This window comes from Corvus brachyrhynchos, unplaced genomic scaffold (genome assembly GCF_000691975.1).
Source record: "Corvus brachyrhynchos isolate BGI_N302 unplaced genomic scaffold, ASM69197v1 scaffold103, whole genome shotgun sequence".
NCBI lineage: Eukaryota > Metazoa > Chordata > Aves > Passeriformes > Corvidae > Corvus > Corvus brachyrhynchos.
The window spans coordinates 6561724-6578122 of NW_008237436.1; the positions used below are offsets into that span (position 1 = coordinate 6561724).

General features: G+C 39.7%; 1 protein-coding gene across 4 annotated transcripts in view; it reads left to right on the forward strand.

The window, feature by feature from the left end:
• The window catches only part of ATP8A2 (ATPase phospholipid transporting 8A2), a 295003-nt gene that overhangs the window by 84574 nt on the left and 194030 nt on the right, over positions 1-16399 (forward strand). For all 4 annotated transcript variants that reach the window (XM_017731391.1, XM_017731389.1, XM_017731390.1 and 1 more), the window contains one exon: positions 10453-10625. In XM_017731391.1, coding sequence (XP_017586880.1) covers positions 10453-10625 — 173 coding nt within the window. The remainder of the gene's footprint in view (positions 1-10452; positions 10626-16399) is intronic.

The window sequence follows — 16399 nt, forward strand, 5'->3', positions numbered from 1 at the left end:
CAGGAATGTTTCCTAGCGTCTTGCTAGTGTAACCCAATAGTGTTTCTCCCCTTCCCTAATGTGTGCCTGTATTTTAGCACTGTAATTTACGGGTTTAAAAAACTGTAGTCCAAGGTTAGCACTTTTAGTCCTGCTACTGTCCTCTGCTTGGATGCAGATGTATAGAGCTCTTACTTTTAGTTTTGGGACATGAAGGAGAATCCAATTTCCTATCCTTGCTGTTCCAGCTTTTCGAGCTCTGCTTCTTCTGACAGTCTGTGTTTCCTGGGAGTGTCCAGGCCCCTGTCCTTCAGGGCATGCCTAGTGTTTTCCTTGCTCAGTATGTTCCATATCCTTCATCTGCCCTTGTGGGGCAATTTGGATGCTGTTTTGTCTTAAACAGAAGCATGGTCAGGCTTGACTGCCTTCTTTCCAGTTGCTTGCCAACAGGGCTGGCTCAAGCAAGAGAATGCTGCCTTGCTGTCTGCTTGCTGGGCTCTGCTTCATTAGAAGCTCTGAGACGGCACAGATGGGACCAAGGCCAGGAATGAAGCATCCAGGATGACTTTTGCACCCTGTGTACCACTGAGCAGCTGCCAAAGGGCAGGAAGCCTGACCTAATTCTTTAAGGAGTCAAAGTGATCCCAGTTGGATGGAAACAATCGATGAATGTACATGTTCTCCGTTTCCAAGAGGCTCTTGGGGAATAGGTAAGGTAATGGAGGTACAGCTTGTATCAGATCCTTCTGGAAACTCCTTTGTGTGTTGTTTTATTGCCTAGTCAGCCCTGGGTAAAAGGGAAAAATACATAGTCCAAGGAGCGTGAGTAACTTCTGATGCTTGTCATGCTGTTAGGGTAGAAGTAAAATCTCAAAGGGTATTTCAGGAACTGCGAGTTCTCTCGTATTTCTGCTCAATACCTGTATTGTTTCTAAATCAAAACCAGGGCTTCAAGGAAACAACTTGGTTTAAAAGCAATCTGCTTCTTAAAACTCAGTTTTATTACAGAGCCTGCCTGTGCTAATCAGTGGCTCTGGAACTTTCTCAGATTTGCTTGGAGAAACAGATTTGATAGTACACAAGCACTTGAAAGGAAGACTAATATGACAGGTTGGCTTGTTGTATGTGTGGGACTGTCTTGAGTAGCTTAGAGTTTATAGTTTGCTGTTTGGCTTAGTTCTCAAAGCAGTTTCCTTTTACTTAAGTATGGGAAGAACTTTGACTGTGAACTCTGACAGTGGTATGGCCTCTGTTACTTACACTACCATTCAACTGAACTATTAACTGCACAGATGCTAATAGTGGTTGGGGTTTTTTTTAAGGGGGATTTTGGAGAGGAAATTAAGAGTGGAAGACTACAAATAATTGAAGCTATAGCTTTCCCTAGCCCTATTTAAATTTTATTGGTCTTTAGAGAGGGAAATTCTGTCCTTCCAGCTTTATTTTGATGTCTTACAAATTGATGTTACCTTACATGAAAAGGCAAAACCAAATCTTTCTCTTTTCCAGACTACACATGTAACGTGACTTGAAAATATGAAATAATTTTGTCATAGTGAACACTGGTTTTGACACAATGCATATGTCTGTGCTGGCAAGGTAACTGCATCATGAGAAAATCACGTTGAGGCAGTCCTGCTTTGTACAACTCAATCTACTCAGTATTATGTGTTTCTTATGTATAGCATTCTTCTGGAGGAGAGATGAGTTCTGTCATCTGGTTAGTATTTCACTGTGACGAGTGTTCAGTCTTTTATATATTAATAAACATTAATTCCTTACTTGCTAGCAATGATAAAACTCCTTTAGTGTAGTCCTGGCTGCATTGATGGCTGTTCTTTGTCTCAGGAAAGTTCTAATCTCATTGAGTCAGGATGGCTGTATTTTATTTATATCAGCCAAGGTCATATAATAGTGATAATATATGTACACTTTGTGTATATAAAAAAACCCCATACACAGATAGATGCATAAACATATGAAAAAGTCAGTATCTGTAGCAGAGATCTGAATCTTCAATGCATTCTACCTGAAGGCTTGGGGGTGACCGAATTGTTTTCCTGTACCTGAAGGGAGCCTGCAAGAAAGTTGGAGAGGGACTTTTTACAGGAACATATAGTGACAAGACAAGGGGGAATGGTTTCAAACGGTAAAAGAGTAGGTTTAGATTACATGTTAAGAAAAAATTCCTTACTGTGAGGGTGGTGAGACACTGGGACAGGTTGTCCAGGGAAGCTGTGTGTGCCCCATGCCTGGAAGTGTTAAAAGCCAGGCTGGATGGAGCTCTGTGCAACCTGGTCGAGGGGTGGGGTTGGAACTAGATGATCTCTAAGGTCCCTTCCAACCCAGAACATCCTGTGATTTTATATAAGGAGAAAATACCCTTTTTTCTGGGTGGTGGGGGGGTAAATTATAGACTGACTTGTATGTCCACATACCAGTGTCATTTTCTTGCCTGAATTCTCCTCAGCTGTTTGTGGGTATTGACATGTAGTGACAGCTTAAAACAGCAACACAGAAATCTGTGGTTCAGACAGTGTAACAGAGAATCCTGGATCTTCATGATCTAAAGCAGAAGGTTGTGGTATCTCCTTGATCTGAAGATTTGTCCATCAGGTTGAAACGTGGGGTTTTGTCTTTGAGAAATTACTTAGCAGAAACATAACTTCTTGAAGGTCTAAGCAAGAGCTGGCTTCTGCTTTGCTTGCTTCCAGGAAAAGCTGGATTATTATATTCAGAAGAGAAAAAGTAGAAGGAAATAAGAAGTCTGTTCTGCTGAATGAATTTAATAAAGCTAAAATATCAAAATAAAGACACTGAATCATTCTAGCTTGTTAGCAAAACTAACAGACTGCTTCCTCTTGGCAGAGTAGAGTTGATATTAGTAATCGCGCAGATGTTTTGGTGTCCAGAACAAGCATATCTTTTCTTGCCCTTTCTGTGGTATGAGATATAAACTATCTTAATGTGCACCATAAACTGTTCTGTGGTCAAATATCTAACATATATTGAAAGCAATAGACAGAGTGACCTACATAAAGCAGTTCTGGAGTAAATGAAAATTGTGTAATAAGCCTAATGCTGTTCTTAGTGTGAAGAGAACAGGGTTGTGGCTATCATATTTGAAATCCCTGGTTGTCCCAGGATACACATGCTTCTTGCTAAAGTTAGAAATATTAAAAAATGTCAAACTGAACAAATGTGGTATTGTCTTTCATAGCATTTGAAGAACATTTGATAAATTGCCCCTTTGACTGCAGTTGCTTCTACAATTGTTTCTTATGCTGCAAGCTTTGCCCTCTTAGAACTCAAAGAAGGATTGCAAAAGACTCATGGCTTTCAAGATGGTGCCTTTGGCAGCCGTGTTGCACTGGATGACTACTTAGGATGTAAATTCTTTGGTCTGAGAATGCTGAGGCTTTTGTCACTTTTCTTGATTTTTTTTTTTTAATGAATCAGTATTTCAGTCAAGATTTACAGTGAAGATTGGCATTTTTAAGATACCACTGCTATTATCAGCATCTCTCTTTTATGTGAGGAAAAAGTAATGCTGCAGAAAACTTAAGGTTTTATTTCAGAGGGCTAAGATAAGAGGATCACCACTTCTGGGAGCATGCACTGCCTGATATTTAATCTGCAAGATGGGAGATGACTAGTTAGTGAAGTCTTGAACAAATCGGTTTTACATCTTAGTTTGGCAAAAGCCTCTCTTTGCTCCTAATTCTTCTCTCCTTCTTTCCCCCAAAGCCTCTCCAGCTCTGGGGTTGCAGGGGAGACTTCATACATACTCCATATTAAAGGTGCTGCTTTTCTTCCCTGAGAGGCTGAAGCTTAGTGTGCAGCCATCTGGCATGCTACGTTAAGTTTGCTTGAGTACTTTTTGAATAGTCAGCTTTTTGACACTCCTCCTTACCATGATCTCGAACTGATCTTGTAGGTACTTGAAGTACCTGCAGTCCTTTACACAGCATATGTGTTTGAGATGCTATACCTGAGTGACACTCTTGGAGATTATTTTTCTGTGATCAAAGTTTGTGAAAAGATCTGTTTTACTTTTCTTTTTAAACTATGTGGAACACACTTGGAGATAGATGTACTGATGACAGGACAAATTTCCTTCAGGGTGTATTTTCCTTCCTATTTAACGAAGTTTCTTGGCTCCTGCATAATAAGTTTGTTGCAGAACTGGAAACATCCTTGAATCATTCTCTACAGCACTTGTTATAGCTCTTGATGGTTGAATTCATCTGGACTTTCAGCTGCCCCTGGATACAAAAATGCTGATATGATCTGTTTATCTAATATCTGAGGGCAAGGTTTGATCTTAATATGTGATAACCTGCGACTTGCTATGCAGCTTAAGGACTCTTTGTATTGAGACATTTTAAATTCCTTGGCTAACTGAAGGAATTTCAGGTTGAAGTTAAATTCAAAGCTATGAACATGATCTGAGTGAGTCCGTCTAATATCTCTGGGTTCTCCGTAGGATGTTTTTCTTGGCATGGTAGGAGATCATATTCATCAAGCAGAATCATGGTGCTAATAAATAATCAAGTTCTGCTGTGTTGGATCAGTGACAGTCATTTGATTGACATGTTTTAGGAATGGCTGTGAGGTGCTCTAGTCACACTGTGTGCTCTTATGTATCTCTTTAAATCAGCGTGTGACATTAGGCTGAGCACTGCAGTAATACTGAGCAACAGCTATTGATGGGCCTGTTTATTAGTTTTTCTCTTAGTTTTGACCTTACTTAAAAGAGTAAATTGAAGGTATGCAGCTGGGTTCTGATCTTCCATGATCCATTTGCTAAGTGGTTTTGTGTGTACAGGTTGAATTTGAAGTGAATCCTGTATTTTGAAAGTACTCAGGCTTCTTCCAAACTGGGAGATATTGGTACTATTTCTTTTGAAATGTGAACTAGTGAAGTATTCATAGTTAGTCTTTGACTTTAAAGGTTTGCCTGGCTCTCAGCAAGAGTGTCCTTATACCCTCTTCTTCCTGTAAAGCTAAGGAAGGGATGAACTCCTAAGATTGGGCTTTAGAAATGTGAAATTGTCAGCGTTGTCTCTCCATAATGCTGTTTTCAGTGAGTTAGTAAACAAAACAACCTCCCTGCTAATATTTCTACTTCTGGCTATACAAGAACCTTACAGGTTACGTATTTTCAGGAATACAGCCTGCTCTGTTCAACATGCACTGCCTCATCTGTTATTAGTAACTATTTTCAATTCTACTGATGTTTTGAGTATCCATTTTATTGGCCGTAAACCATGGCATTTGTATCAGTTAATGTAAGCAGGTGACACATTGCACCCAACAAACACAACTGTGTTTGAATTGGTGTTTCCACCCCTAGCTAAACTCTGAGAGTACACAGAAGCGGTTAAATAACCAACTGTTTGAAGACTTACCAATTGTGGGAATCACAAAAGAGAGGGAACAGAGGAACAAAACAACGAGTCTTGTAGCTGGACTACTGCCATAAACATAAAGTAATCTTCACTAGGCTTTGTGGCAATATGCTTTGCACCCTTCCTTCCAAAGACCTTATAACCAGGTCTTTGGAAGTTGCCTGTCTGCTTTTGGAAATGGAAGTAGTTTGCTGACCTAGTCAAGTTTGGTAGCAAACTTGGAAGATTGGCAAAAGTGAGGATCTTTCTAGGTATCTCTTTCTAGGTTTCAAGACAGGTTTCAAGGTTAGCTCTTGCATATGTGCTATTTATTGTGGAAAGCACTTCCAGTGACTCTTCTGGCCAACAGGTGTTGCTTTAAATAGTTCTATTACGTTTTGCCAGCTTTGGTTTAAACATTAGTTTTTCTTGCCTTTATGTCGATTATTCCTAGTCTCCTGTAAATTTGCATCTGCCAGATGTCCTTACAGATCTCTCCGGCAGAGCAACTAGACAGATTCACCGAATGTGGTGAAGCTTCTAGGTTGCAATTAAGATACAGTGGAAAATTTCCTATGAAGTGGAAGGGGTGGCCAGTATTATCTTGAATGGGGTTATGCAGTGGCTTCCTTGCTTAATTCTGAAGTTCTCCTTGGAATATTTTTCATTTAACACTGGGGGCAGGGGATGTGGCTGGTATTTTGATTGAAACCACTTTTTTCAACACAGTGAAAGAGTTGTTACATCTGATGATTCAGATTATCCACACATAGGAAGGAAAACAGAAGCCGAAAAAAGTAAATTCTTAGATTGGTAAAACGAGTTGAGCTGGCACTTCAGTGTACTCTAGTGAGTTAGCAGATTGTGTAATTTATATAATCTCATATCAGAATTAGTGGCTTGGAAATTAATTATAGGATGATGGAAGAAGTTAACTTGGAAAACGCTTTGAACTGCTGTAGCTAGCAGTACTTTCTAGATAAATACAGTAGCAAATAGCATGTGATTGACTTAGCCTACAGTTAAACTGATGTGTAAGGTTAACATCTCTTACTGCAGGAGCTCGTTGTGTGAGGGGGATATTAGGTCTTCTGAGATGGAGGAATGGCTGTTCAAGGAGGATGAATCACAGAATATTCTGAGTTGGCAGGGACCCACAAGGATCATTGAGTCCAACACTAAACTGATTGGCCCGTATGCTTTATTAGCACCATGCTCCAACCAACTGAGGATGCATGAAATGTGGGCAGCCAGAACGTAGGGCTGATTTTGGCCTTACCAGGGCTATGTCTATCAGAGGTCACAGATCCAGAAGTGAGTGGCTCTCTTCAGCTAAAGATGCCTTCTGGCCTACATGAAGCTACTAGCCACTGACTTCTCTTCCTGAGATCTCTTTCCTTGTGGGCCATGTATGGCTGTATGCTTACAATGAACCATGAGTGTAGTGGCTGCACAAATTTCTATCCTTTCTATCCCTTGCTGTCATTTCAGTGACTTTGTGAGCCTTTCCAGGGAGGAAAGAGAACAGGAGATTTGGAGTCGATTATCTTAAAATAACTGTCCAGTTCTTCTGTGGGTATGAGCTTTTTTCTAAGATAAGCTATGGGAATGGCTATTATCCTGCTGGAGTCTTCTGCACTCAGTTTTTGGAAGTCCTCTGACTTCTGTTTTTTCTTGGCAAGTATCTGATACTGTCATTCTGTGTCGGATACTGAGTTGCCTCACACACCAGAATTCCTTAGTGTGCAAAGCTCTGGTGGGATGGAATGGGCAGTATGGTGCCATGCTTTTAAAAAAACCCAACCAAATCAAAGCAAAAAACCCCCAAGAACAACAAAAAACCCCTGCCCAAAGGCACATGGTGCACACAAAAAAGCATGCTTAAGATCTAATTGTATAACCTATACGCTAATGTTCCTAATGTTTCTTATTACAGCATGAGGAGTCTGCTCTTGTTTTTAGTGAAATCAGCAGAGCTCTGATTAAGTTAACTCTGATTGTGTTGACTTCCAAGTTGACTTCAAGCATCATGTGAAAAGTATTAGTATTTGCTCTGTTAACCTACAAAATAATAGCCTGGTAAATCCCAGAATGTTTGTCAGTATTGTAATTCAAATATGAAGCTGGGCACAGCAGGGATTTTTCCTGAGGTTTTAGGAAGTGAGAATATACAGGCATGCTATCACAAGGTTTGTTAAAGATCCTGAGAGTGCAATCCAGAGAAGACCACACAAACTCTGCTTCAGGATGTTTTTGTTTTCTGCCTGTCAACAAATTTAGTCTGCTATGAAGATTTATAATAGTGAACTAATAATGTTACTTCATGTTCTGTATGGAAACTATGCACAGAGAGAACAATAAAATCTGAAGGTTTATTTTAAGGCAGTAATGCAAGTAAATGCTCTGCTCAAGGTTTATATTTATGATTGCAACTTGTTAAAATGGAAATGGAAAAACAAACAGGAAGAGCAGGTGGGATAGGTTTATTATGGAATATAGCACTATGTCTTGAATTTAACTCGAGCACAGAGGCCATAACATTAACCCTTAAATGCATTTATGTCAAATTGTTCATATTTTTAGAAACTAGTCAACCCATCATGTCAAAGGTGTAAAAGTAGAATAAAAATAAATTAAAACCTGATTTCCTTAGCTTTTTCAGTTTGAGCTCTGTAGTTGATTTTTTACAGTCTGATTTTTTTTTTTTTTTTCAGTATTTGTTCTCTGACACTTGGTGGTCTTATGAATGAGTTTTTAAGCCCTTATAAAGCTCTAACTGATAATGTTACTCTGATTCAACTGACAGCTTAAGCACGTGCACATGTCCTCTACTGGCTTATGAAGTGTCCATATTTATTAGAATAACCCACTGAATCAGGGCTACTAAATGGATGGACTTTTCAGTTTTTGCACCTTCTGACTTTTAAGTAAAGCTACATATTTTTAATATTTGGTGGAAATTGATATGCCACTACCACAAGGTTTCATTGGCAGGCACCTCTCCAGGTTTCCCCAGAGCAGCTGGATGTTCTGTGCCTGGGAAGAAAAACCAAGTTTATTATGGCTAAGTGAAAGGCTTGCTATATTTGTTTCTAATATTCTGGTTTTGTCAGAACCCCTGACAGACTTAGCATTTAGTCTTGATAGATACTCAGTAAAAAAGGCAGGGGTATTCCACAGGCCTGAGTTTATTCAGATACTTTCTTAGGATTACTATTGATTTCTGCTCTATCATGCTTATTCTTATAAAGGATTGATTTACTCTTGCTTGATGTGACTCAAAGAAACTTACCCCTTGATGTCAAGCACAGAGTAAAAGCTAGGGATCAAAGTAGGGATTTTTACTCGAGTAACCAGTAATGAGTTGCCCACAGAAGGATGTAGTTCCCCATGGTTTCCAAATGTTTGTTCCCCTGCTTACTTAGAAGGTCTTCATTATATACCCAGTGACATTGGGTCTGATTTATTTGGCTCAATGGCACTGGCCTATAGGAGCAATAGTTCAGTGGGGTTTTTTTACATGGCAATTTTAAGTAGTTGGAAGAAACAGAAATAATAATTCATGCTTTTCTCTGTATAAGCTGTTAGGTTGTAAATTAGTCCTGCGTATGGAAGAGTATATTGAGAGTTTTATGAAGTGCTGGCAAAATGAAGTGCCTGATTTGTAATCCTTGATTTATAGCATTTTGGAGTATTATTAACCCTGTTACTAATTCTGTGTCATCTTATATGTAAGATGAGTAAATTCCATGACCAGGGCATGAATTGGATGAAGCTTATGCATAGCCATGACAATAAGCTAGGGAGAGATTAGTAATTTCAACTGATGAGACATATCACCTTTTATAAGTTTTTCTGTGGCTTTTTCTTTTGAGCAATAGATGATGGATATTCAGTAACCCTCCTGAGCTTGCCCTCAGATTCTCCTCTGTCTGTAGGGGGGAGCGGTTGGGCCCTGGCCCTTCACCCTCCTTTGGGTCAGGTGAAAAATGAGGGTGTTACCTCTGAAGTGCCCCAAGTGCTAGACAGGGAATAAGGGCAGGGAGTTCTCCCTTGGTTTCAAATAGTCAGAGAAGCATTTAATCCTGTGTGTGCATTCAGGAGAAGGACAGGGGTTAATTCTGCACTTGAGAGCAAGAAAAATGTTTGAGCAAGACTGAAAGGAAGCAGTAAAGAAAAAGAAATGACACTCCAAGATCCCAGGGGCAGGGGCTCTTGGGATCAAATTCTATTATTGATAACATTACCCAACCTGTATCCGTTATACCATCCTTGGAGTTCCTGTGAATGTTGTCACTGCATAGTAGTGTTGAACTAGATAAAACAGCTTTCTTCCCTGAAGACTTATCCTTATTTTCCCAGCACTGGTCTCTAATGGTTTAAGCACAGTCATCTACTTTGTGTTAAATTTTCAGGTACAGTGTAAATAAAGCATGCCATGAAGTCATAAATCTAATCCCTCACATTTTAATGGGGAAACAGGGAATTATGCAGTCATTCTTGTAAAGAAGAAGGTGAAAAAGGTAATCTGTGTCTGAAATGGCTGGATTGTGTTCTCTGTCATACTCATTAACTTAATCTGTAAATTTGCCTCCAGTTGGGGGCTAGTTTTCTAGTGAATCAGAGTGAGTTTGTTTTGATTACCATACTAATGAGTGGGGTGAGAGAAAATGAATTGCAAAGCAACTTTCCCTCTTTCCCCCCACCCTTCCCGTTTGTGTGAAAGTGGCCTGATTCTTTTCCTACCTGTTTGGCCTGGGAAAGTTGATGTGTTTGGGCTACAGTTGGAAAGGCTGTATCACAACTGCTTTGGGCACATGCATCATGCAGGACTGTGTGGTAAAGGTGCTGGAGTCTGCTTTGAAACAAGATGTGTTCCTAGGAAAGCAGAGGCAGCTTTTGGTGATTTGTGACACAAGTCAGTATGTCTGCACGAGATACTGTTAACACATTAGCTCACGTCAGTGCCAATTTGGGTGCATGTATGCTGTGCTCTGTTGCACGGTCTGGAGATACCTTGCTGTAGTTTGAATGCACTTTTCTTGGATTAGGAAGAAACATTTTCTTTCTGTTTATCCTTCAGGCAACAAGAGCTTCCCTGACTCAACATTGTACCAGTCTGGGGGAGTCACTGGGCAAGGAAAATGATATTGCCCTGATTATTGATGGCCACACACTGAAGTATGCCCTTTCATTTGAAGTCAGGCAGAGCTTTCTGGATTTGGCACTCTCCTGCAAAGCGGTCATTTGTTGCAGGTAAGGAATTCCATTACTTTTTTGGGTAACAAAATGGGCGTGAAGCCTGTGAATAAAACTTAGTGTGCACACTGCCACTGAGAGCAGCTTGCTTTGTTGAGTCTTTCTTGCTCCTATGGAGGAGGAGGTATGTCCTTCATTAAAACTGTCATCAAATAATGCCCTCTGCCACTTTCAGTCCCAGCTGAGTCCGATCTCTTCTATGAAGTGATGAAAGATCATGAGGAAACATTGTGCCTGATTGCCCGGTTATAGTAGATGCTGATGAGAAGGAGCGGTATGGATGTGGTCATTTGTAATCAAAATGTTTGTGTGACTTTTCAGCTCAGCTCGAGAGAAGGTCTCTGGGTGAATTTAAGTTTGTCTTGACTTCTACTTGTGTATTATGTGAGCATGTGATAACAGTGCAATTTGCCTCATTAAAATGTTAGACTACTGCTTGCTTTATTAAGTCACAGCAGAGTTTGTTGCCGTTTGTGGATTTAGCTATACACAGATGTGGTCCTATGTCATGACTACTGCAGAAGGAAGGAAATAAGAGCCCCAAGAAAATGAAAACCAAAAGCTGGCTTACTTTGCTTTCTGTGTAGCAGGAAGGCTGCATCATTTTTAACTTTGAAAGATTATGTGGCTTTGAGGATTGTGTGTGTTTGTGCTCATTGCTGGTATTCGTGGAGAACTGTGACCTAGAAGGGATTGTTGATTTAGGCAGGCAGGAAGTTTTATTTGCATTCTAGAAGCAAGACCTGCTTTGTGGGAAATAACTATATGGAGACTTTGTACTACTTTTTTTACAGTCTTACTTACCTTTTATGTGTGCACATGGCAAAAACAATGTTGTCCATGCACCCGAAATAGATGAACACTTGGGCTTTTTTTCTGACTAGTTTCTTTGCATTTGTTTTCTGGACTGCTGTACTGCACAATACTGGGGCTAGAGCTGTTCAACATCTTCATTAATTTCCTGATGATTAGATGGAGTATGTCCTCAGCAAGTTTACAGATGATACAAAACTGAGGAGTGATTGATAACACTGATGGCTTGGCTGCCTTTCTGAGGGACTTCAACAGGCTGAAGAATTGAGCAGAGAAATCTCATGAAGCTCAAGAAGGGGAAATGCAAAGTCCTATGCCTGGGGAGTTACAACCCCTTAAACTGGGGGGGTTGCCAAGCTAGAAAGCGCCTTTGTCCAGAAGGATCTTTGGGTCCTGGTGGACAAGCTGACTGTGAGCTAGCAATGAATCCTAGTGGCAAAACAAAGACTAGCACTACCCTGGGCTGCAGTATAAAGAGCATTGGTCGAGGTTGAGGGAGGTGATCCTTCTTCTCCACACTGGTGAGGTCACATCTGGAATGTTGTGTCCAGTTCTGGGATCCTTAACATAAGATGCAAACAGGTTTAGTGGAGAGAGTCCAGTGCAGGACCATGAAGATGAAAAACGGGCTGGAGCATCTTTTCTACAGGGAGAAGCTGAGAGCTGGAAGGGTTCAGCTGAGAAAAGAGGAGGCTCAGAGGGGTTTGTATCAATTTGTATGAATATGCAATAGAAGTGAATGAAGACGAGGGAGACAGGCTCTTCCCTGTAGTGTTCAGTGACAGCAATTTTTCTGTCCCTGTCAATTAATCTACTGTTGATTAATTTTTAAAAATTTGGGCAGGGGGCTAGAGGAAGAAGGCATGAAGTCTTAGAGCAGAGATCTCATTTCTGCAGCTGTTTTGTGGAGTGACAAGTGTTTTACCAGAGGGAGCTAACACAAGTGCAGCCATCTTCTGAATGCAACAAGCCCCGATGTAGGGCCAGGAAGAGGGCCAGAGTAAAGGTACTTTGGGCTTTGAGAGCACCAAGTGCCTGGGAAGGGAACTGACCTGATGTTGTGCTCTGTTTGTGACGAAGTTAATGAACACAGAGCAGATAGAAAGTTCCTGCTTTCCTACTCTATCACAATGCTGTGGTAGAGATCCTTCCAAGGCACTTTGTTAGTTTATTTCCTGAAGATTCGACGAGTTAAGTCAAAGACCTATGTAGTTGAAACAAATAATAAATTGCAAATTATTAAAATTACACAATATTATAAAATAATAAAATAAATGTAATTAGCTGAATATAAATGATGGTCCTGTTTTGCCAAGAGACATGCAATACTGAACATTTCCTCTTTCATTATTCCATGAGGGGAGCCAACAGGGGCTTTATTTATTAGTGAATTAGCAAATTGAGGAACAATGCGGAAAAAATACTGTGAAGTATAAATCAAAGGGGAAGAGATGATGTAATTTCATAGCTTAAAAGGAGGAATGAAAATAATTGAGTTTTAAGTCTCCAGGGAAAAAGAGGAATGCTTTTAATAACCTTTAAGGCTTTGCAGGAACCTTCCATTCACTTGCCAGGTGCTTGATACTGAAGCAAGAAAAACATTTCTTTTTCTGCTCTGGATTATTTTCGATAGTACTTTGTCTGTCAAATAAGGCAGTGCACTTATACTTCACAGGAAAAAGTTTTAAAATGTAATTGAAAAAGAGGGCATTTCAAATTAGAGTTAGTCTTCAAACAAAAATGTTAATTGGGAGGGGGATCTGGCTCTTTAACTTAGTGGTATGATGTTTAACCATTGTAGGAGGAGTTGCCTTGCTATTCTCAACATTGCATAAATTCATGGGGCTTAATATTTCATAAATTGACTAAAACATTTTCATCTCCTCTGGGGAGTTTCAGCTGCATTTGCCATTCAAAAAAAATTTTTTTAAAATATAGTTAAGACATACTGTATATTCATTTTCTGGGCTTTAGGCATAAACTGTAGTTGAACTTGATTCTCAGGGGTAATCTCTTAAAATGAAACTGTAGTAAACCTGGCTCCTTTTTGCATTAAGAGGGAAAGATGGTATCTTCTGATGAGGTTAAGTCTTCCACTGTTACAGTGTCTCTAGCAGGCCACTGGCACAGTGGAGAAAAATGCACCCCTCGAGAGACTTGGTAAAGCTAGCAAAATCAAATCAAACAACTCTTTAAGAAAAAGCCTTGTTTGTTAAAAGTTTTTCCAGAGACTGACAGATCTCATTATCTTTCCTCACACTGACTGAGATGTCAGTGTGTCAAGAGCAAGCAAAACTTACTTTTCACTGGGAGTAAATGTTGTTTGGAAGGCAGTTGAACTCATGACTTCATTTATGAGATCTGAGCTGATGATTGCCTGTCTCTGGTTTTCAAATGTTCCTTTAATGGACCTGTTTTTAGTGATGTTTTGTGAGACACAAAATGTTAAGGCTTGAGTAGAAGTGAGATTATTCTTTTAATAACAAAATGGAGTGTTATCATTCATCTACTGTTTATACACCAGCTGATAGGTACAGCATATTGCTGCATTTGGCTTTGAATATAAAAGTAGGAGAGAAGTATATAACTTGTGTGTTATGGCATTTAATATTTAATTATTTAATATTTAAAAAGTCAATTTAATTTTAAATTTATATTTAATTCTCTGCTGAAGAGCCTGCCTTGAATTGGAAGTATGTGTAGCTGAATTAATGTGGTGTTTCAGAAACACATTTTTATGACTCTGCTTTGGGAACTTTTTGTATTGTTGTTGAATAGAACTTTTTTGCAGGTGGCAGTGACTCTGCCTTTGTATGGGTTTAATCCCATATTAAATAGCAATCCATCAGGAAGGAGCAATCTATCAGCATTTAAGAGATTAAGTAATTCCAAGCAGTTTATAACTACTCAGTACTTAAAATTAATTGTTGGACAACAGAAGTAGTCCTTTGTTTAATTTTTTTCACAGATGTAAGCACAACAAAACAAGCATCTCCAGAGAGATGCATAGCATAAGGCTGGGAACCCAAGGCTGGGCTGCGTCAGAGTCATTCTTTTCTCTTTTGCCTGTGTTACTGACCATTTCTGCAATAATGCTTGAGGTAATGATGCTGGGATATTGTTTCTTTTCCATAAGTGTACTTAGATCCTGCAGCTTTTCAGCAGAATGAACGGTGAGTTGATCCCCTTATAGGAGGGGTTTCAGGCGATAGGAAAACAAAGAAAAATGTCTCAATTGCTGCACAATCCATCAGCTTTACTGCCATACTTTGATCAGATGTCCTGTTCTGAAGAGGTGTCTATAAAGCATGAACAGAAATTGAGGAAATCCAGCAACAGCAATTCCTGTGGACTATCTGCTGTTTCTACAAGGGCACTTGGCATGTCATGTCTGCATCAGGATGATTTTTTGCTTGCTTTTAGGTTGAAAGGTGTGTGCAGTTGTTGCTCAGCATCTGAACACTGACTGGAGGGCTTCTACCCAGCCTCACCAGCCAACTTTAGGTGATAGCTGCACAAACTGTTGCTTTCAGTACCTTGAGCAGTATTGGAGTCGTAGTGATAATGGTTAGGAGCTGAGTAAAAAAAGAAACAAGATGAGAAAATACATGTTTTTTAAACAACCCCCCAGCAACAGCAAAACCCTGTTCTACCTGTGTTGCTATTGCATGTAGCATGCAGGGAGGCTGGGGTGAGGACATGAGCCCACAGGCATCACTCTGAGAACAGACACTAAATGTTCTGAAATGAGCGTTCCCTTTGACTAGCATGTCTCTGCTTGGGTGTTGAAAAGGAAGGGGTTTAATGAATTGAAAGCAGAAGGTTGGAGAAGGAAGGGAAAAAAGCAGCTTGTGAAGAGTACATGTTGCTAATTATTAGTGTCACTTCATCAGCTAAGGAGGGAAGAGAGATGAGGAAACAAGAGAGGTTGTCTCAGCACTCCAAGTTGTAAGGCCATACTTTAGGTGCTTCTGGTCTTCCATCATGATTTGGAGGAGACATTAATAACATAGCTCACAAAATGAACATCTGGAATACTTCTTGAATATTTATTCCCTCAACTCGCATATTGTTGCTGGTGTTTGTATTTGACAAAATGATTATTCTGTGCTGTAGTTCAGCATGTATTTATTTATTGGATAAAAAAAGTGTCTTGCTGGCTTTCATTAGATGAGATTCCCTTTTTCATGACAAAAAATTGCAACTCAATCCTGATTAAGAGTATGCAAGCCAATTCTAATGTTAATTGGTCCCTAAGAAAATTATGGATGTGTTCCATTTTCCTGTATGTACATCTTATGTTTCCCCTTGTCTGTCACCTACTAAATAATCAATGCTCGTTCTCTTGTTCTATTTCTGCCAACTCATGACAGCAATATTCATCTCATGACTTTGAAAACCATGAGGGAGGAGACATTCTGACAGCTTTGGTGTTTGTAGATAATTGAAGTGGGAGGAAGGTTTGGAGTTGCAGCATTACATGGTGCTCTCTGCACTTTTGAATAAAGAATAGGTACAGATGATTAGAAATGATCACCTAAACTGTTCAGTGTGTATGTAGGGATGTGTAAAGCAGTCCTGGGACTTTCTTATGATTGTTTTTCTTAAAAGCCTGTTGGCTGCTTTGCAAGAGCTAAGTTAACTTGGAAAATGTCACCAGTCCTGTGCTGGAAAGCTAGTATAGGCAAACTTTAGGAGAGCTCGATCTTACAAATTTTGGTAATTATTTTGTCCTCTGACTGGCAAAGTGAGTTTCTGCTGCATGTTTTTGACTTCTGTTTGTTCTTTTTAATTGGTGCTCTGTGCTATGACGTTTTCTGAACCTCACTCAGAGTTCAAATGACTCAAATGCATAGCTAGTGTTTAAAGGGGAAGAAGTTACTGTTTACACTTAAACAGTACTTAAAGATACTGTTTTAACTGGTATCATTTGTTTTTTAAATGACACAGGTGAAACA